The 21,071-nt window shown below is 42.6% G+C and overlaps 1 protein-coding gene across 2 annotated transcripts in view; it reads right to left on the reverse strand.

The window, feature by feature from the left end:
* The window catches only part of notch1b (notch receptor 1b), a 33,733-nt gene extending 22,982 nt beyond the window's left edge, over positions 1 to 10,751 (reverse strand). For both annotated transcript variants that reach the window (XM_028413493.1, XM_028413492.1), the window contains exons 1-2: positions 10,515 to 10,751; positions 9,844 to 9,925 (exon numbers count right to left, since the gene is read on the reverse strand). In XM_028413493.1, coding sequence (XP_028269294.1) covers positions 9,844 to 9,925; positions 10,515 to 10,572 — 140 coding nt within the window. In that variant the 5' untranslated portion in view covers positions 10,573 to 10,751. The remainder of the gene's footprint in view (positions 1 to 9,843; positions 9,926 to 10,514) is intronic.
* Positions 10,752 to 21,071: the final 10,320 nt, after the last annotated feature.

A 21,071-nucleotide genomic window follows, 5' to 3' on the forward strand; every position in this document is an offset into this window, starting at 1 on the left:
TAACTTTTAGCAACCTAGCTTATAAAAGTCCTCAGTGGCTGGTTGCGCTTCCTCTTTGGTTGAATTATCACTTCATGATAAAGAGTGACTGACATGTGGTTCATCCAATCCAAGCCTCTTGAAAATGCATGTCCTTTCCAACCAGATACACAACCATTGTCCACTGTTCAGTTTTACCTTTCAGTCCACTATCCACCCATCTTTGCAGCTCTATTTGACACTATTCACATCAAACCAGCTCCATTACACAGTCTTGGCAGCCACATTCCAATCTTCATCAAGGCTCATTTTTACCAGCACTGGGTGGCCAAACAGGCTTAATAGCTACAAAAACAAAGCATCTACTCACAGAAAAAAAGAAGAAATCTGAGGTATTTGGAATTCTAGCTCCTAATCCGTCCCTTTCCAAAAGTTGAGATTCGAGAAAAGCAGCAATCATGGCACTCTTCAGCAGCTCTTGGGGCTGAAATGTGCTCGCCTTGACCCTTTTGTCAGCACTCATTCATCCTCAGTACAAGGCAGCATCTATGCCACAGTGTTTGAGCTGCAAGCCAACATTATGGCAACTTCAAAGCACTGTGCCACCATCTCTGTGCTCGTTATTCTTTCCTCCCAAGAGAGGATTTGCAAGAGCATCAGACAAGGGATGGGCAGGGGATGAAATGAAAGAGACTGCGGGGCAACCTCTGTGGAGAAACAGAAACAGTTTCTGAAAACCACATTCCTGCACAGAGGAAAATTACACAGGGAACGTCTATGAGACCAAATTGTTTTGTTTTGTTTTATGATTATTGTGCTTTACTCTCTCACGCTGTAACAATATTGTGCATAAAGCATCCTGCTGACATCAAAGCAGCCTTCCCATGACATTAAAACCTGAAATCACTTTCAAATACCTGAGCAGAGCCAGCAAGTCTGTTAGCCCCGAGGGGCTGGCAGGGCCATGTCCCCAAACATTCCCAGGGCATCCAGCATGTGTGTGTGTGTCGGTGGGGGCCGAACTGTGGCCCCTCCATTGGGACAGGCGTGTGTTTAGACAGGGTCTCCCTCTCAAGGGATTAGGCAGCCTTAGGACTGTGGCAAGGAAAAGAAAACATCACATGCTAGGCTGCCCACTGCATAAACAGTAGCAGAGTAGTGGCATGTCACCACTTCGAGAGCGTGGAGCGGTACCTTGGCTTCATGTAATTTAGCCTCAGAGCATTATGGCAAAAAGGTCAGCCAAGCAGCGGCCTCTAAAGCTCAAAGTCATATTTGTTCCACAGTCTAGTCCATGTTAACCCTGAAATGATGGTTTTAAAAAAGCCAAACACTCTGTTCATCTTAGAAAGAAAACATGCAGAAATGTTAGACTTTTGAGGTTTTGATGGTCCTTGAATGCATCATGTGTGACATATAGTTCACAGATTACCATATCTAAGACTAAAAAGCTTAAACTTGTGCTTTCATCATCAAGAATCTTTGCCACATCTAAAAGTCTGTTTAAGATTCCTAAAAAAATTCAAACAAACAAGGAAGCCATGATTAACTCACTTGCAACATTTCAATGAGCAGCAGGTTTTTTTCACAAAGGATTACCATCTTTGAAGCTTTATTTCAATACAACACATCTATAATAATATTCCAATAGGGTGACACTCAATAAGTGAAACTGCACCAAATAAGACCAAAGACCAAGACCAGTGCTTGAGTCTATTTTTCAGAATTAATTAAACATTAAAATATAATTTCTAAGAATGTAGTCTCATACAGGACTGCCAAAAAATGTGTGAGGAGTATGAGGGGTGGAGTATTGTGGGGGTGCAGAGATGCAGCAGCAGCAGCAGCAGCATATATGGCTGCTAGAAGGCCAGTCCAGTTAAGCCCCAGCGGTGGCGGCTGCTGAGGTCGTGAGGCGCCACACGAGCTCGCTGGAAAAAGGCCGCAGGGAGCAGGTGCGCATGTTAATGAGGAGACGGCAGCTGCTGCCCTCGGCCAGTCATCCCCCCCACCTCCTCCTCCCCCTCCCACCTCCACATCTACCATATCTCCACCACTCTGCCTCCTTCCTCTCCATGGTTCCACATCCTACTACTGTCCTAAAAGCTGGAGAGGGGAAAGTGAAATGCATTTTAATACTTTAAGAAAATAAGCTAGATGGTTTTAAAAACTTGGATTTTTTTCTGCAGTGTCTGTGAATGGCTGCCCCCCTCCTTAAATACTTAGCAGAGAGATGAGGAGCGAGACAGGAAGAGAAAGGAGAGTGAGAGAGAGGGAGAGAGGAGGATGAGTGGGCCCATTGTTTTTCCGACCCATTCAGAGCCGACCACAGGCCGAGCGTATTCAGCTGCTAAACCTCCTCTTTCCTCTCCTTCCCCTTCTCGTCTGTCTCCCAAAAAATCTTTCTTCATTATAAATGAATCTTCCTCTTTTTCTCGTTACTGGTTTCATTTGCTCTGTTCAAAGTTGCTGGCATCCACTTGCTCCCCTCTGTGCACCTTCTTTCCCTCCAAAACCCAATTCTTTTCATTTCTAAGACACCACATTTAGATTTATTAGTCTCAGCTGACTATTGCTTACTACCCCCAAAAAATAAAAAGAAAAAACCTCTTTCTAAGTTAGCTCTGCAACTTTTTAGTGGTCTACGATGTTGGAGGCCAAGTGTGAGGCAAAAAAAAGCTTAAAATCCAAAACACACATACAGCCAGGGGGGGACAAACAAAAGAGTCTGGAAGAAAAGAAACTGGAACTGGTTGGGTTGGGTTTTCAAGGAGAGAAAGGGACAGCCAGTTCACGAGGAATTCTGGTGTTTACTCCAAAGAGTCTCCTGTCCTGATTCTTAACCTCAGCAGAGGCCCGCTGGCAGTCTCTTTTTATGGCTCCCAAAGAGAAAGAGAGAAAAATCACACCAGCTTTGAAACCCTCGCAAAACTGCCCAGTGTCTCACACCAGGGCCTAAAAGACAAACAGAGAGAGCACCCTGCACCCTTACCTCAGAGCACGTGGACACACTGTCCAAACACACACCGGCTGAGGTGCTAGCAGTAAGTCAACTGCAGCACACGCTAGGCAAAGAATGCTAACAGTTTGCTCTTTAACTTGGCGATAGCATGTCAGATACACACTCAGCACAAAGCAGTTTTTGCAGGCATCACATTTAACTGTCTCCATAAGAGGTCAAACCAACGACTCTTTTATGGCGTCTCGGCTGCGTTCAAAACAAACACAGCAAAGCAGCTGCTTCAACAAGACAAATGAACCGGCCTGGAGTACAGAATAATCACAACAGCAGCAGGTAAATTGGGCTGCTGGAAAGGTAAATAAAGTAGACATGAAAAGAAGGGCACAAATCAGAAGCTGAGCAAATATCAGGTGTTTGGGAGGTATCGTATAACTGCAGGACAGCAGTGGAATTATCTCTGCGGTAAGGCCGATACTGTTATTATCTTTTCTGTCATCCCTGCCCAGTAGCCCTCATTGTTCTTCTCCACGCTCACTTCTAGGCCGTCTCTTCTTCAATTGCCACCGCAATAGCCTGTGGCAACATGTCTGCACAACTGATGGGATGCATAACAGGGCCGGGCGGCGGTGGCGGCTCGAGCCTGCAGCAGATGTTGTGGTGACATATGACCCTTAGCCATGCGTCACTCTAAAGGGGGTTTTCCTCAGTGACGGGCCAATCTGCCATCTGCCATCTTTCTGAGGTCACACACAGATGGAGACGTGCAATACATAGACTCCGCATATGCACTGTACACATCTATAAACCTGAAATGAGTGCACAGGTTTTGGCGGCTGTATGGGGCCTCGCTCTGTATGCCGTTTAAGAAGCTTATTGAATTAGGTTGTGCATTTATTCAATTATTGTATCATGTAAATCTCTGTGAGACAGAGAATCCACATCTGGCTCCATGTCAGTAAACAACATAATTAGGAATATATTAGGATGTTTACGTTTTTCAGCACAATGTAGAAAATATGACCTGTGTTTACAGTGAGGAATACAGCAGCATGAAGAGCTTAACTTTTGTCTCGGTCATCATCAGTGCAGTGATCGCTGCAGGGTCTGATAATGTTAGAAACACAAGTGTGCAGCTAATCAGGAAAATTCTAAACAAGCCACACTTTCTAAATAAATTTAGAAGATGTAAAATGGGAAGTGAAAGCAGCTACATTGAGCAAAGTACTTTGCTCTAGAAAACTTTCATGACCTGCAGATTATTAAAAATGACAAACAAAAAAATGACTTATTTCCACAATGATGTTTTCTAAAATGTCTTTGTTTATGATCACATAAGTCAGAGAAAAACATAGCCTAGAACTGTTTGACAGTTTTGCTACGATAATTAATTATCTGAATTTGAGTTGGACTGTTACGAACGAAAGAGATTTCATTGACAAATGTTTAAAATTAAGAGGGGAGACAGAGCAAAAGAAAATAGGCCCCAGCAGCATACAAACCAGAGACACTGTGGTTTTCCTGGTACACAGGAAGCTCTTTGTTAGTGCACTCCAATGTAAATCCCAATTTAGATGATTATTAAAACAACATTTCTTTTGTCTTTTAAATACACTAATGTGGTAAATATAACAGCTATGACATTATGTCACAGATTTCTTCATTTGTATGCTACCAGCTAGCGCCGAATTTCATGTAATACCACTTTGTACCACAAGGTGAGACAGTCAGTCAATGTAGCTTCTAGTCTAGTTAAGGCCTGGAAAGATTACGCAGCTTATCCATGAAAGCATCATTGTTAGAGGATTTCTATCCTGTCTGAGAGGTGTAGTGAAGGTAACAGCATCAGATACCCTCCTCTCAATACCCTCATCTTTACAGCTTTTCTGAAAACACATTGTTATCTAATAGGCAAGTGGTTTCTTTCTCAGGTGTCTGTATCAGTGACGAATAGCTTTTAGCCAGAAGTTAAGCTGCTGCATGTTTGTACCTCTGACTCCCCCCACCCCTCCTGCCTCCCCCTACCACCCATTCTCATTTCCGGGCTGTTTGGTCCTGTGCCTGGCCTAAGTCCCCTTTAGTCTTGTCTGATCTGTGTATAAAGTGTTGCCCAAGGGGTGGGAAAGGGTCTCTTTCTCCCCCGTCTTTCCCATCCACACTTCCCCCCTCACCTGTGTTTTCCAGCAGGGTGTATAGCGGCTAACCATAACACTCAAACATCAACACTAAAACTTTGAATTCATCGTCAATGACAGAAATGAGGTCTGTTGAAATAGAAACAGCTCCTTCACTAAAACCAAACCTGGCACTGAAATTGGGTTTGTTGTTTGTTGTGGAACTGAAACCAAAGTTACCACCAAATCCCAACTGGTTACAGAAATTACAGGGACAAACGCTCCACCTCAGGCCCTCTCCTTAAATTCATCCTTCTTTTCCTTCCTCTCTAATCGTACAGGAGAGCTGACCTGGCCAGCCCACATCTGGCAGCCTTCATTAGAGACCCTGTTTATTTGGGAGCATTACGGACACAGCCCATGGGAAAGAACCAGCTCCCCCGGGGACCCAAACACTCAGTGTGAGTGTGTGTGCACGTCTTGAGAGTCGTGGCAGCTCTAATGACTTCTGCCACTGCCTACTTTACGAGGCTGGGAACCACTTAAAGGCTTCACGGGTGTCTGAAGAAGCTGACAGTGCAACCGGACCCTCAGGTTGTTACTGTACATGCCGACTTCAGGATTTGAGCCAGAGCTTGACAGAAAGGCCTGTGCTAATAGGCTGCTTTTAGAGTTTATATACTAAGTTTCCTCTTAAACTGAGCCAATGGAAAATGACACTTTTTAAGAGATACAGATCACAGAAAAGCTAGTGGTTGCCAAATATTCTTGTTCAGTTTGTACAATGTAGAGAGAAGCTGATTCATCAGCCGAATGAGGAGAGTCAACTTTGCCATGTCTCCTATCGCATAACATCTCAAAACCTTTACATTTCTAAAAACCTGCTCAACTGTTTGCACAATACATTGGCCAAAAGTTTGAGCCCAAGTTGGAGAAGCAGAATCACATCCTCATTCTATATGTAGAATGAATCAAGAGGATCAAGTACACATCTGTCCATCTGCACAGATCTCGTACCAATCCAAATTGAAGCTGAAGGAAGCTGTAACTTGTCATGTGTTGGAGCTTATAAGCCTTCAGTCACCCTGACTGGTATCAGTGCTACAATCTGCATTGTTGCTTAACTGTATTGTTTCACTACAAAAGGGGTCACACTCCCCTCTCCTAAACATGATGTGATTGAGTTTGTTTGCAGTCAGTAAGAGAGAGTGAAAGCTAAAAAGGCACACCTGGCAGACAGAGTCTACATGCAGAGCTGAATGGGCAAAACCACAAGCAATCATGGGTATTATGGAGCATGCTGCTGCGTGGGTGTGTATGTCCCTCTTGGTTTTTATACTACAACCCACAGACAGGTGGTCTGGCTGCAAATAAAAGCAATGAGGAAGTGTGGTTTGGAGAGTCTTTGTCCCCCCCATACACACACACACACATACACACAGACAGACACACACGCTGACTGTCAGTCCTCCTCACTGGCGATCAAAGTTTATGTGATTTGTCTTGGCATATGCCAAACAGAGAGGCTCGAATATCACTAATCCCAGGCGCTGAGGTTCCCCACCACCAAGTCGCTTCATTCAGCCAGAACTCTCCTCTCACCAGGCGGAATCTCGCCAAAGGGAACCCAACACTGGCGGCAGCGGCTATATAAAAGCCTTGCACTATGTGCTTCTCGTTGTGGGATGATATGATCAGATACGGCACCTTTTCTTCCCTCGGGACAATCTGAGGCTGTTTCCTGACTCTGAATAGAGGTGCAGGAGGAAGAGGAGGGAGCGCAAAGCATGCGGGGGAGGTTAAGATAGACTCATCTGACTAAAGGAGACAGAGGTGCCATTGAAGAATGCCCAGAACCAGAGAGACAAGGGCTCACTTTCATTGAGGTGGATGTATACTGTAGCAGTTGCACATACCAGCAAGGAATTAATGAGTCTAGTTGTTATCTGAGGCAACATTCACTCAAACTCCTGACAAAACAGTAGATCCTAATGGCAGGATTAAGTTCTCACATTTTCAGATCATCTGATATACTAAAGTATTTTCTTACATTCAAAATCAGCACATATACTGAGGCTGCTCAATGCAATGAGATGATGAATGTTTCTTAAGTAAAACTGTTTTCCAACTTTGGAAAGGTTAATTATAAAGACCTTTTGTCCATGTTGCTTAAAAATTTAAATTTAAAAATTAAAAAAAAAATTTGTCATAAAAATAAATATCATCAGCCTCATCCATACAATCCTTCATCTTTACACCAAGACCTCCCCATCACAGCTCTCTGCTATCAACAAGTTGTCAAACCTTGTGTGCATTTTTTCATCACTTGATGAAAGTATGTAATCTCTCAGCAGCATCCTTCCTCGCTCCTCTCATCTCTCTGAACAGAGAGAGGAGCTCCGCAGCAAGCCGCTTTGATTCTGGTCTTCCATTGTACTGCTGGAATCTGTGAGTTATTTTTCCTGGTCTGGACCGGCTCGGCTTTTGTCACTGCCCTCTGCTGCTGCCAAGCCTCAAAATGAGAGGCCTCCTCGAGGCCCTCTGGAGATAAACTTCAGTCAGGATGTCACTGGGCCAGGCCAGATAGATATGATGAGAAGGTGGTATTTATGGTATGGTATGTCAAGTAGGCATCTTTGACACACTATATAAAACAGAAGGATCCAGTGACACTTACTTGACCTCCACATAACACTTGAGTTCAAATGCGGTGGCTGTTTGATTGAGGTGGAACCAAACATAACTCTGTCAAAGAGGCTCAAGAAGAGAATCCTGTCTGCATTAGAAAGCCCTAACAGATTCAGCAGGTCAAGAAGGAAACAGATAACTAATGAAAATACTGTGTATGACTGAACCTTTAACATCTTTCTTTTACACTAAGCTCCAAACGGGATCCACCTGGCTGCAGCTATTTCTTTGTCCTGATGCTGCTGGATGTTGTAGCACTGATTCCATTAATGTACTCACAAGAGAGAAGTCATTAGTCCTGGAGAATACTCGCAGGAACTTCATGCAAAAACAGTGGCATTTCTAAGGTGTAGGAGCTGAACCTAGTTTGTTAAAGTCTTGGACTGGTTCACTTTGAAGATCAGTTAACCAGTTAATTAACCTCGTAGAGTACTCCTCGTGTTTTATGGTTCTGAGAAAAAGGTCTTGGTTAGCTCAGAGGAAGAATGGAGTTTGGAAAAAAAATGCCATTGGTTGCATCACAAAGGGTGTACAATCCCATGATTTAGACAGCCTAATACTAAGAACGAAGAGTTTCTTCTCAACTAATTCTATCTCTTCTCAACTTTTTGTTTTAATGCATGCACAACTTTGAGGATTGAAAGTACCCTCAGCCGTTTCAGGGGTTTTCTTACTCTCTTTCCACGCAATATAAAATCCAACATGAGTATTGAAACAGGACAAAACCATCTTCCCTCTGCTCTGCTCACCAAGCCTGCAGAGCAGCAAAATATTCTCTGAATTTTTGCCACATGACTGTTAGTTGCAAGTAAATCAATCATTCCTTCATAGTTGTTGTGAGAAATGCAGATTCTTTCACTTTTAGTCTCTGTGTGTTATTTTGCTAGAGTTAAAATGGAAATCATACTAAATTATTATAATTTGTATTAAATCAATATCATAACTAACATGAAATAGCCAGATGCATCCTCACTGCCTGTTAAAGGGTATGTTGAACCGAAATTGATTAAAACTGACTGGAAACAGACTCTCTCCAACATTAGATTTTTTTTTCCGCGGCCTTCTGGTGGTGCAGCGGCAACTAACACACACTGAGTTACACAATCACACGCTTGGCCTGATGTGCCCGCTCAAACCCTTTTCAAAACGGAGTGGATGCCCATCACCATGTTTAATTGGAGAAGTCTGAGGAGGAGGATAGTGCAGGGGCACAATGACGGCTTTGTGGCCCAGTGAGGAGGTGGGGCAGTGTGACTGAAGGGTGAATACACGACCCAGACCAAATTAAGATGTGGCGGGGGGCCAAGATGGCTGCCCACTAGGTCCCAAAGTTGTGTGACCCAGGTCCAATGGTCAACGGGCGCTGCATCAGTAAGGTGATACTGGCTGGTGCTGCTCGTGCCAAGAAGGCTATTGTTGAGTTAAAAAGGGGCTCTGAGCTCAGCAGGTGTTTGTGGAACTAAAAACATCTGAACTCAAACAACAGTCAGAAGTTGTGTACATTTTTTAGCCGAATAAAAAAAACATTTAGCCTCTACCATCTGCCCACAGGAATGAGAGAAAGTGTGAGAGAGAGAAAGCGAGAGAGAGAGAGAGAGAGAGAGAGAGAGAGAGCACTGAGGGCCATTGAGGAGGGGACAAAATCCCAGGAGAGGGGGTGGGGGGTGGTAGGAGGACAGGGTCTGAGGGTCTCTCTGGGAAGCCTCACCCAGATTAGTCACACAGAATTAATCGCAACGGAGAACAATGGTCGCCGAGCTTCTGGCAACCCCAGCTGTCGCTCCGTGGAAGAAAAGAAAAACAAGATTTAGGGCTGCTAGAGTTTGGCTGTAGAGGGCACAGGCACACACACACACACTCTCTTTCTCTCTCACTGTCTCCCACTGACAGTGACCCCTGTCCTCATCAATGTCCACTCATTTCTGTCTGACCGTTTGCCTCCCAGAAATAACAGCTGTGGTGTTTGCCCTTTAGAGACCTTCACATGTCAACCAAAAAAATCTCAAGAGTCATTTCAGATTCCACAGCCCCACATTTCTCTCCTGTAAAGGCATTCGTCATCACACGCTGGTTTAAAAAAACACAAAAACAAGCAAAACTTACCTGCATTCTCCATTTCCATCTGGAGTTGCCACACATCTCCCCTGGTTCAAACACGACTCTGTGGGCATGGAGCATCTCAGACCTGCAAAGGCAAAGTTTTAATACATGTGTGCAACAAACAAAAAAAAAGAAAGAAAGAAAGAATTCACAGGCGATGCAGCTTCCAGATATTTGTTTCTCTCAGGTGGGTTATAAATGACACAGGCATTACTCCATAAATATGAAGTGTAAGTGTGACTCTTGCCACCTCAAAGTGTAGTTTTTAGTGGTTAAAAAGTGTGTGGACACCAGTTTGGCAGCACCATGCTCTTCTTTGCTTGTGCCATTTGGAGAGTGACACTTCTTTGCAATAATATAAAAAAAGAATCCAAACTGCAGAAGCATGCCTTTACACTGAAGCGTGAAGAAAAGTTTGGGCTCAACAGCTGCCTGAGGAAAAATGTTGAGCAAAATGCACAAACTCATGGTGTTTATGATGCAGTTTATGATACAGGATGATCTGCAAAAAGACTCTGAAACCTGCGCACGGAGAAAGTTAGAGATGTTGCACCTTGTTGCAGTGAATGCAACAAGTTAGAATCGGACTCCATGCTCCAATTAAAAGATTAAAGATGTGTAAAGCTGTAGTAAAAGCAGAAAAGTAGTTTTAACACAGCGTCTCCGCCACTCACCTCGTGTTAGTCCTATCAGCGACAACAAGAAAGTTAGTTTCACTAACAAAATATGCATTCCTTCTGGTTTAAAACGATTATACAAATCCACGTGGGTTTTTTCATAGATCCGATATAGTGTCTTCGACAGGCAAAGAAATAAAAACAAAGCCTTTCAATTCATCCAGGGTACATCCACGGAGGGGGAAAGTAAAAAAGCGCAGAGTCAGAACTCCTAGCATGAGATGTTGTCCCTTCAGGTCCCGACTTGGAAATGATCCGAGGGGACGATCGTCTCCATCCGCCGCTGCGCACCGAGGGGGCGTTCTCCTTCCAGCCCAAACAGCCAGCCACACAGCCGGTCCCCTCAGACAGTCACAAGCTGTACAACCCGATGAAGAGATAAGAGAGGGAGAAGTTTGTTTTTTATGTCCCCGAGTGCTTTTCCCACGTAGAGTGGGTAATTAACACATCTGCAGTGTTTCAGACGCTCTCAGGGTTAGCTAGTGTTAGCTTAGCTGGTTAAACGAAGACAATAAAAGTTATTAAAAACATGAAGTCTAAGTCTAACAAAGCTTTATAAACCAATCACACAGTAAATAAAACTGTTTGATTTAACTGTGTAAACTTTTTTGTTTGTTTTAAGCTAATATAGCATGCTAGCTAAATGACTTGTCTACTTTTAAAATAGGTAAATAAAAGAATTAATGTCTTATTTTAACTTACCTACACTGTAAAACATCACATGGAAAGGACAGTTAAATCAACTAATCTTGATTTACGCAGTATAAATTAATGTTTTAAGCTGGTTTATCTTAAAATGTGTAGATTAAAATCAACACACACAAACACCGTGGCACGTTTAAACTCAAATGATAGAAGAAGAAAAAAGAAAACGTGAATTATTGATATTTTAAGCCTATGTTAACAAACTATTTTTATGTCAGGTCAGTCTGATTCTAAGGGTTTTTTCTTTTTGTGTGGTTCATCGGTGAAAGTTCCTTCCAATGGTGGAGCTGACCTGAGTCAAGTGTCAGCAATTACAGTTGAGCAACAAGCACTTAAAGATTAATGGAGAAAAGTTGAAATGTTTATTGTGGCAGTCAGCCACGCACTGTATCCTGTCAACTGCAAAGCAAATGCCAAAAAAAATGAGTTAAACTTGTCCAAACATTGATCCCTTGCAAGTTGTTAAAAATGTTTGATGATGAAATGAGTCACAGTATATGTGGAAGTTTAAATATCTGGCTCGAGTCCAGAAACATCAGTCTAATAGCTTTGTCTTTAAGGACCCACATCAGCCTTGTATCCGGGCATCACAGCCTCACAAAGCCTGGGAACCAGCCGGTTAGCAGTTAGGATCCTCAACTCTGATAAATAAACGCTGACAGTGACTCACACACAAGTCATCACTCAGCCAGGGTGCAGAGTCAGCAGAAGCTACAGTGTGATTCCCATCAGGTAGTTTGTGAACAGGTTGTTGTGCACAGGACACGGCACACTAATAACAGCAGTACAGAGTCAGATTTAATCTTTACTGACTAATTTATCTGACAACAGAGGTCACACTGTGAATTTATATGATGCCATTGTGATTTCATCTATTGGTGTGTGTGAACTTTGATTTCTTTACTTCCTGGTTACTGTCTTTACATTTTCTATGGAGCAAGACGGTGGAGCTGACTGAGAAGACAAGGACTGTATATCAGCCCACCTGCACCAGTCTGGCTAACCAGTTTGAACTGCAGATGGTATATAAATGTCACTAGTAGGTTTCTGAAGAGCCATTTTGAGGTCTGCCTAAATTCCAAATTCAGGCACAGAGTTGGAGTCAGAGGAATGGGAGGCTCACGCTGAGCCAAGCAGCTAGTCACTTGTGTGAATATAGTGCAGGTAAGATCGTCTGGTTAAGGCAGGACTCACAAAGTTAAGTTTGTTTTAGTCAAGACCACAATATTTTCTGAAACCTGACCAAGTTTTGATAAAAATAAAAGAAAAAAAATCTATAAAAAAAAAGACACTCAAGTGCCATCTAGCCTACTGTTGTCTATGTGGATTGTCAGCTGGTTAGGCTGGTTGTTTATTTTAATTTTTGAGGATTACATAGATAAAATAAAGTGTATCCTTGGAACGAAATATAATTAAAGTCATCAACATGCTTCAAAACATACATAAGGCCCATGTACATATGGGTTCAATAATAATCTATAGCATTAAATGAACACTGCAGAGGGCAACACGAGGACATCTGTCAGACTGAATGCTCACTTTGCCTCCCAGGTTTTGGTAAGCATTATGTTAGATTGTGATGTCTTTAACATAATTATCACCTACAGGATAAGCATTATCGGACAGACTGTGGTGTATAGTTTTCTGATTTGAGCCGGGCCTGAGCAGCTGTCTCTGTTTTTGTGAGGCTGACAAAGTAGAACAGGTCTTTCCATCTGTGCTGAGGGGACAGACTTCAACCCCCAGGTCAACACAATGAAAAGGAAATCAACACAAATCCTGTTTACTCGCCGCCTCACAATGTGATACAATAAATACATCCCCCACTTTTTTCCCACAGAGAACAACAGTGACAATAGTGAGTGATTTTAATAAAATACAGCTTGAGGTTCTGCTCACCTGAGAGTTGACCATCAGTGTCAGTCAGTAAGTCAACTGATGGCCTTGATAAAGAGGCTGGTGGAGGTCAAACTGTGAGCCACTGCGTGTGAAAGTCCAGCATTGAAGCGGGATTTCACAGCATGTGTTCATTTAGAAAATAGCCGCATTAGAGAATAAAGACACTAATGAGACCAAACAGCATCCACAAAGTCTACAAAGGGGCTCATAACAGTGGATTAGATAAAAATTCTGCTTCATTAAGGCACAAAACTGTGTTTTTCCTTCAGAAGATATATATATATATATACTTCAAGTAAAAGTTCTCAATTCCAAATGAAAGTAATGCATTTCTCCATTAAATTACATTGACTTCACTTGATCATGAAAAAAGCCTCGTATTATTTAAGCAATTGAGTTTAAAAATCTCACTTTGATAATAACCAAAGCTGATTATCAGCTTAATGTGATCAAGATAGCCAGACTGAGACATTTGCATGACAATACTCATATATATAAGTATTGGCTTAATCTGATTATAATCTGTGTGCATGTAAACAAACTGCTTAGAATGTAGGTTGCACACATTTCATTCATGCTGCCTCCTCCAGCAGCTCTCTGTCTGCCTTCAGAGGCTTTTAACGTCCGCTTATTCTGGAAGATGTTTCACCTGCTGTGAGTCACCTCGTGCCACTCTGTGGTTTAATAAACAAACGAGGGCCTGAAAGTGTTGAAAGAGTCCGTTACCACATACTTATAGTCAGTGTTCTCTTAAAGTGATCTCTACACTTAAGGTTGGAAAAAGTGCTACATCCTCACACTGAAGGGATGCACCACATGTTTGGCAAATCATCATTGCTAAGCATGCTAAGCTAAGCGAACACCCAAAAAAACCTGCAAACATCAGCAGCAGGAAGGCTGCACGAGTCCATTAGCGCCACCATTAAACCCCTGACAGCTGCTGCTGGAATAACAATAACTTGTTTGACCCACTGTACAGAAATATTAACTCGATGCCAAGATTATAAAATGTTAATATTGCTTTGCATAAAAGATCTTCTGTTTGAGAGAAGTGTGGGTGGGCGCCGTGTTTCCTGCAGCGGCAGATGTTGTGTGTAAAGAGACGAGTCCAGGCATGTTTATGTAATCTACCACCATGAATAGGACAAGTCAGTTTGGCCTGTAACTGCATGTATGTATCATGGAAAGACAGCAGTCATTCTTGGCTGCATTCTGCTTAGCTGATGTGGACAGTAATGTGAATAAAGAGTTGAATACCTGCTCCTTAAACTACGTACCACTGACCCCTGTACACATGGTGGTCCACAGGAAGGAGCGGGATTTCTCCTCTCTGTTACTAACACCTACAAATGTCTGCTGTGGGAAAGGCCTTGTTGCAAAAATAAATGAAGCAGCCCATAAACCCATTAGCAGGGCCGTCTTATCTCACACACACACAGACACACACATACAGTGAGATGTGTTTATTCTGTATGTACCTCATGTTTAAAGTGGTTGACAGTTTTTCCGCAGACACCTGAAAACTGAACTGCTTTGATCCCCTGACCCATCAACAGACCAGCTTCCTCTGTGTGTCCATGAGAGCTGAGATTACTTCACTGTCACTATTGTGTCCTCCCCTCTTTGTTTAAACACCCTCGCCTGTGATTTGTTCTCTCCCATGTCTGAAACTCTCCCACACTCAGCTCCGTCCACCACTGGTCTCCCTCTGTGCCCCCAACCAGTCCCTGGTTTGATTCGATCTGGTTTATAGCTTCTTCTTCAGAGGTCTGTGGTTTTGTCTCTTTTCCACAAAATTACTACAAACAAGTCTTTTTTTTTTAAATTATATACTCCTGTTTACTACATACACACTCACAGGCCTGTAACAAGCTTTATGGATGGGGAAAGATTCGACCCCTGAAGCCTCACATCCCCCAAGGGGATTCTCATTAGCTGTGCAAGACCACTTTGAGCTAAAGGTCTATAAAAAGTACACACTGGCCATCCACAAGAGTTTATTAGGACCACATGTTTACAAAGGGGGGAAAAGGCAAAAACTGTAAGCATGTTTTTATTTGAACTTTTTGAAAAATTGTTTATTTACAGTATTATTAATTTTCTCTTTAATTGTTTGAATTATTTTCTTGTGAATCTACATCTTCAAAACTACATCTTCATTTCTGTGAATTCTAAATTATAAGTTATAAGTGATGAATCAGTTTACATGTTCTCTTCCTCCTCCTTCTTATTTCTAAGAAAATCACATTGTTGAAGGAGAATTGTCTGCTGAAGCTTGATCAGCTCTTTTGTCTCCGTTTCCTTTTTTCCCACTATAACAAACCACACATCGTGTTCAGGGCTGTGCTTTTAACACCAACAAACTTCAGCTCACATCCAGCTCAGACGGCTCTTCTAAGTGCAGCGTCCAGAAGCATACCTGAGGGAAGGAAAATAGGCCATTGTATTGCGATCGTATTATTTCCTTAGTGTTTCAAACAGGGATTAATGTATCCTGGTGTTGCTGTATTGTTCTTATCAGGGAGTAGGGTTTACTGGCTTTAAAGCTGAGATTATGATGTTGTCCAATGTGAGGAAATGCGAGACGAGGGTCTTTCGGCTCCTGCTTTCCTGCAGCAGCAAGGTTAAGGGAAGCAGAGAGTCTAGAAGCAGAGGTATTGTTGAGAAATTTTTTTCTGTGGATCCAACAGAAATAAAATAAGAAGTCTCTTTTATATCTAAATGAACTTAATAATTCAGTGAATTAAAGATCTTGACAGACATTCGTTTGATTTGGAATAAACATCGACTTAGTTTTGGTGGGTAAACGTCAAAGACCACTGTGACCTCGGAAAAACATGTTTTTGTGTAGAATTGACACACTAACTTTGACAACACTTCACACAAATAGCTGCAAAGGTCCAAAGTAATTAATTTCTCCAAAGTTTAGCTTTATATTTGCAGTGAATCAGAACATGGGTGTAGCAGCCTAAAAGGTTGGTGGAGATACTTGCTCTGTGCAGCAGGTGGATTGTGTGGTGCAGGCCAACCTGTGAGGACGCACCATAGGCAAGTTTTATATGTGATCGCAAGTAACGAGTGATCAGATTTTACACACTTATGCTCATGCTAACTGCTAAATGCTAGCATTCAAAGCATTCAGCTGGCTGTGTTAGCGCTCTGTAATGTGTTGCTCTGTCCAATCACCTGCCAGGTTTTCCTCTGAGGGGACCAATCACAGGAATGCTGACCACAGACCGTATATAAAGATGGACAAACGCTCTGTGACATCCTGAAGAGCAGCTCTGATGTTTAACATGGTGGATCCAGCCTGACTCTGAGCTGAGGTGGCCAGATGACACATATCAGACAGCAGCCATGCTGTGATATGCCACTTTCATATTACTGAGCTGACTTCCTGCACACTTGTCATGATCAATGAAACTATAAAGAATTATATTTATATGTGACATAAATCATAAAGTTGGGGCTTGACTTCATTTTGAAGACGACCTCAAGTGGCCATTTGAGGAACTGCAGTCTTCAAAGCAAAATGTTAACACATAAAATAACTGGTGTGATTTCTTCCTGTCAGAACACAGCGGTTCAGAACACAGTTGTTGTGTAAATGTTCTCAAATAAATTGACAATACAATGAACACAAATCAGCTGTCTTTCCCCACCTGATGTGACCATGGTCACCCTGTCAAACCTACTGACCCAGCAAGTTGAGATGCCATTAGGACAGTTTCCTCTGCTACTGCCCATTAAGCTAATTACACTAATGGTAACTGTTGTATGTGCTATTATCAACATACATTTGTCACTTTTATGTCTGCTGCAGCTGCTTCCCAGTATTGTGGCGCCCCGGCTACGTAAGCACAATGTGCGGACAGCCAGACGCAGCGGGTCAGTGGTGCTCCGTCCCCGCGTGAGGAGTCGTGGGAGGTCCAGAGACCCTGGTTCTGTTTTTGGACACAAAATCACAAACAGGAAGTCCCTGCAAACCAGTCACACAGCACCACTTCCTCCCTTTGTTTACAAGGGGGGGTTGAATTAAACTCAAAGTTGCACTAGTGTTTGCTGCTACAGCTCCATTTTCTCTCTGCCTTCTGTTTGTTTCACTGTGAATCTTCTTTCCTCGATTACCCGATCATCTTGTTCTGAACCTGGAGGCCTACAAATCTGGATTGCATTGTGCAGCGTTCGCTTGCTTACATTGTAAATTGTCATACCTTGCATTGATCTGTGCATTAATAAACAAAAAGGAAAATACACACACAGCAGTTTACAGCTAAACAGCAGATTTCCTTTTCAGAGTAATGAATTTATCTTGAGACCTGCCTCCAAGCCACCACTCCCAGACAAAGAACACCATTCCTTTGTCCTTTGTTCTAAATATGAGAAAGCTCTGTATACCCTGCCACGCTACCTTTATTGGTTTCATCTAGTGAGAAACAATTTCACTGTTTCCATCGTGTGTCTCAGTCTTTAGGCAAAAAGCTATTTTTGTAAGATCATCAAGCTGAATGGAAAAAGTCATATCAGAGGCCGTGTTTTGAGGATGCAAAGCTTCTCAAGGGGATTATGTGTTACTTTAAATGTTAGCTTCCCAACATTAGTGCAGCCAGGAAAAAAACAGAGGCTGTGTTTGGGAACTATGTGGCCTTTTCCCTTATTAGGAGTTCCCAAGAGAGTGTAATTCCACTTCTTCCATCTTTCCCCCTCTCGTTTATAAGCTCCTTTACCTTCTCTGCCATCTTGATGTCATTCCCTGCCTCCTGACTTCTCTCTCAGTCTTCCATTCCCTGTTTTCTCCTCAGCTTCCAGCCTGAACTGCACTCCTACACACTGAGTGGTCGTGCCATGTGTCAGAGATCCAGGCCTGTTTAATTCCCATCTGTGATTTAAAAAAAAAAACTTTCAACCGCTTTTCCTGTTTTGCCAAATGCCAAAAATCCAAGAAGTCAGTAACATCTGCAGCACAAGAACACATTCAGTGATGCCAAACTTTACACGATGATGTCATGAAGGGCACCATATTCTCCAGCTCTGAATCACTTCCTGCAGAGCCAGGGCCACCACCTAACATTATGGTTAGGTGCGTCACCTTTTCCCAGCCTATTTCGCTCCAGTTTCTCTCTCTCTCTGTCTTCTTTGAGAACATTTTTGAGACATTATACACTGAGAGGAAACGGACCATGGAGAGGTAACAGCACTACATGTGCTGCCTGTGAACCCTGTCTGCGCTGAGAGTCAGGGTGTGGCTCAGACCGGAGGGCAAATCTGTTCTTATTTACTTATAACCTCTGACATTAGGACTCACTCGACACTATAGCTCAACTAAATTTCTGTGCACAAAATGCTCCAATAAACACGTATTGCTTTACTGAAAATAAAATCAAAACCTGTGTGTGTCAACATTGATAACTTTTTAGAAGCTGCCATTTTTCCTTGTTTGCTCTGAACTCTAAACAACTGTTGATTAAAATAGTTCTACCAGTCCAATTGAGAGGCGTTCAAAAAAATGTTGAGAATTTCTGTGCAGAAGCATCGTCTGCATCCATCGGACATGAAGGCAGGAGATGATTAAAGCATCCACAGTAGCTGCAGTCTGTCTTCCACCTGCTGTCATCACACTGTTCAATATCTGCTTTCCTCTGATGTAGTAGTGATAAAGGGGGGTGGGGGTGGGGGGGGCAGCATGTGATGAGCGAGGCCAAAAGTATTGCTATGTTGCTGGGACAGACTGGCTCCATGACCCTGTGGGATTGTGGGTAAATATCTGCAGTCCAGTCATGGGAATGAAATAACTCCATGTCAAGTTTGTGAGCTGGGGTTACTGATATGGATTTAACCGGTGCAAGGTCACAGCTCAGGCTGAGGGGGACTTTCTGGCTCTCTCTCTCTCATTAGTGGCCATTTCTTCTTCACTGTGTTCCTTTCACTCGTTTTTTCCCACTGGAAGAAAAAATATATGCTGAAAAATCACTGTTTACACCAGGCTTTGATGCTCTGCGTGTTTATTATTGTTATTATTATAGCTTTAATGCCTCCTCAAAGTTTGGACAATGTAACTTCATGCTCTAGTAATGTGTGTGTGTGTGTGTGTTTGCTGCATGTTTGTGTACGTAATCACATAATTGTAGCGTGTGTGGGAGAAGGAAGGGTGAGGATTAGCGCTCCCCTGTGTGTCGCTGTGTAATGTCTGCATGAGAGCTGTAACGGAGCTCGTGACACAGTGCCACACAAAGAGCAAGGAAACGAGTGAGTCCTGTGGGACAATGAAGCACCTGAGGGGTTTAAGCACGACACCATGGAGAAAGAGGAAGACGAGGAGGAGGAGGAGGAGGAGGAGGAGGAGGAGGAGACGCAAAGAACAAATTCACACACCTCTCATTTACGTACAACAACGAGACTGCACTTCTGAGCTGTGTGAAGGGAGCATGTAGTACCACTGAATCCTGATTGGCTTGCAGGTGTGGATTAACACTTTGGTTTAATCTGGGTTGAGTTCTACTGTTTGCAGCAGAGTAAAATCATCTAAATTAGGGACTATGAACAAATGTGGAGTTCATTCTCCTCAGTGGTACAGACTGGGCTGCTTACACTTCAGAGGAAGCATATGTTTTCTTTTCTGTAATTAATCAATAAATAATTTGTGTTTTTGTGTGTGTGTGTGTGTGTTCCTGATCTCACATATAGGCCTGCAGGATCAAAGAGATCTCTGAGTTTTGTTCAGAATTCCCCTTTCACTTCCTAAACAATGTGTAAATTACAGATGCCTCCACTGTTTATGTACTTGATCCTGCTCTTCAATGAAAACAGCTATTTGAGTCTCCTGTTCTGTTCACAGGCTACTAGAGTGTCTGCACAGAGATAGAAACAGCACAATGTAGATCTGTACGTCTCCGTCTGGCTCCCATGACAAGACAACCTTACAACGGTGGGAAATTGATTTCAAAGCTGGCGACATAATTGAATGGCATTAATCCTTAAACTGCAGCTGTGAGAACATTCTAGAGAAGAAAAACGTTTTTATTACACCTTTTGACTGCTAATAGCTGTGAATTGCTTTTCACTTTTAAGCAAATGGAACCATAGAAAAACAAAACAATGCATCTTTAAAAGAGAATCAGCGGGAAAGTTCCCATGCTTCTTGGATGTTGAAAACGTTCTAACACATCAGTAATTACTCCCTGTTTTCTCTGCTGTTGTTCTCCTGGAGACATCAAATAGCTGCAATAATAAGGCTGTTAATCCTAAAGCTTTGGCAGTTTACTTAAACACATGCTGAGACTTTCTTGTGTTTAAAGACAACAGCTCCTTATTGAACAGACACCAGGATACTTGGCTAAATATTCACGGAACATTATTGTGCTGCAAACAACTCATGAGTCAGTATGCACAGATACCACTGAATACCCTGTAAACAGAAACATATGCTACCTGCTGAGAAGCCTCTAGTGTGTGTGTGCATCCATAAAAATGAATATTTTTACACATCATATTCTTTACCTAACATTAACAAAGAAGAAAATCATGCACCTCAGAAACTGCTACCACACTCTGAGGGTTTGCTGCTCCTCCAAGCAGCTTCATCGTTCTGCTGGTTAATAAAATAAAAAAATAAGTATGTTCAGATGAGCCCTCAATAAATAACATCTGAAAAGACAGATTATAGTCATTATCTTCACTGCAACACATGATCCACAAGTAAAAGTGAGAAAACTGACTGTTGGAGTAACTGATGGAGTCGCCCCCTATGTGTGATTGTACTTCACTGTAAACACATCAATCAATCAAACAAATAAGCAGTGACGGTTTTGTGCCTCTTCATTAAATACATGCATGAACACATGCAGTATGGCCTTGAGTCTCTAGCTGACCGAGTTCACATCTCTGTGCAACATCTGCAGAAAGCTGGAGGTGGAAATCAGATGTCTGGAGTGGGCTGCACGGCAGGAAATG

This window comes from Parambassis ranga, chromosome 9, assembly GCF_900634625.1.
Source record: "Parambassis ranga chromosome 9, fParRan2.1, whole genome shotgun sequence".
Classification (NCBI taxonomy): domain Eukaryota; kingdom Metazoa; phylum Chordata; class Actinopteri; family Ambassidae; genus Parambassis; species Parambassis ranga.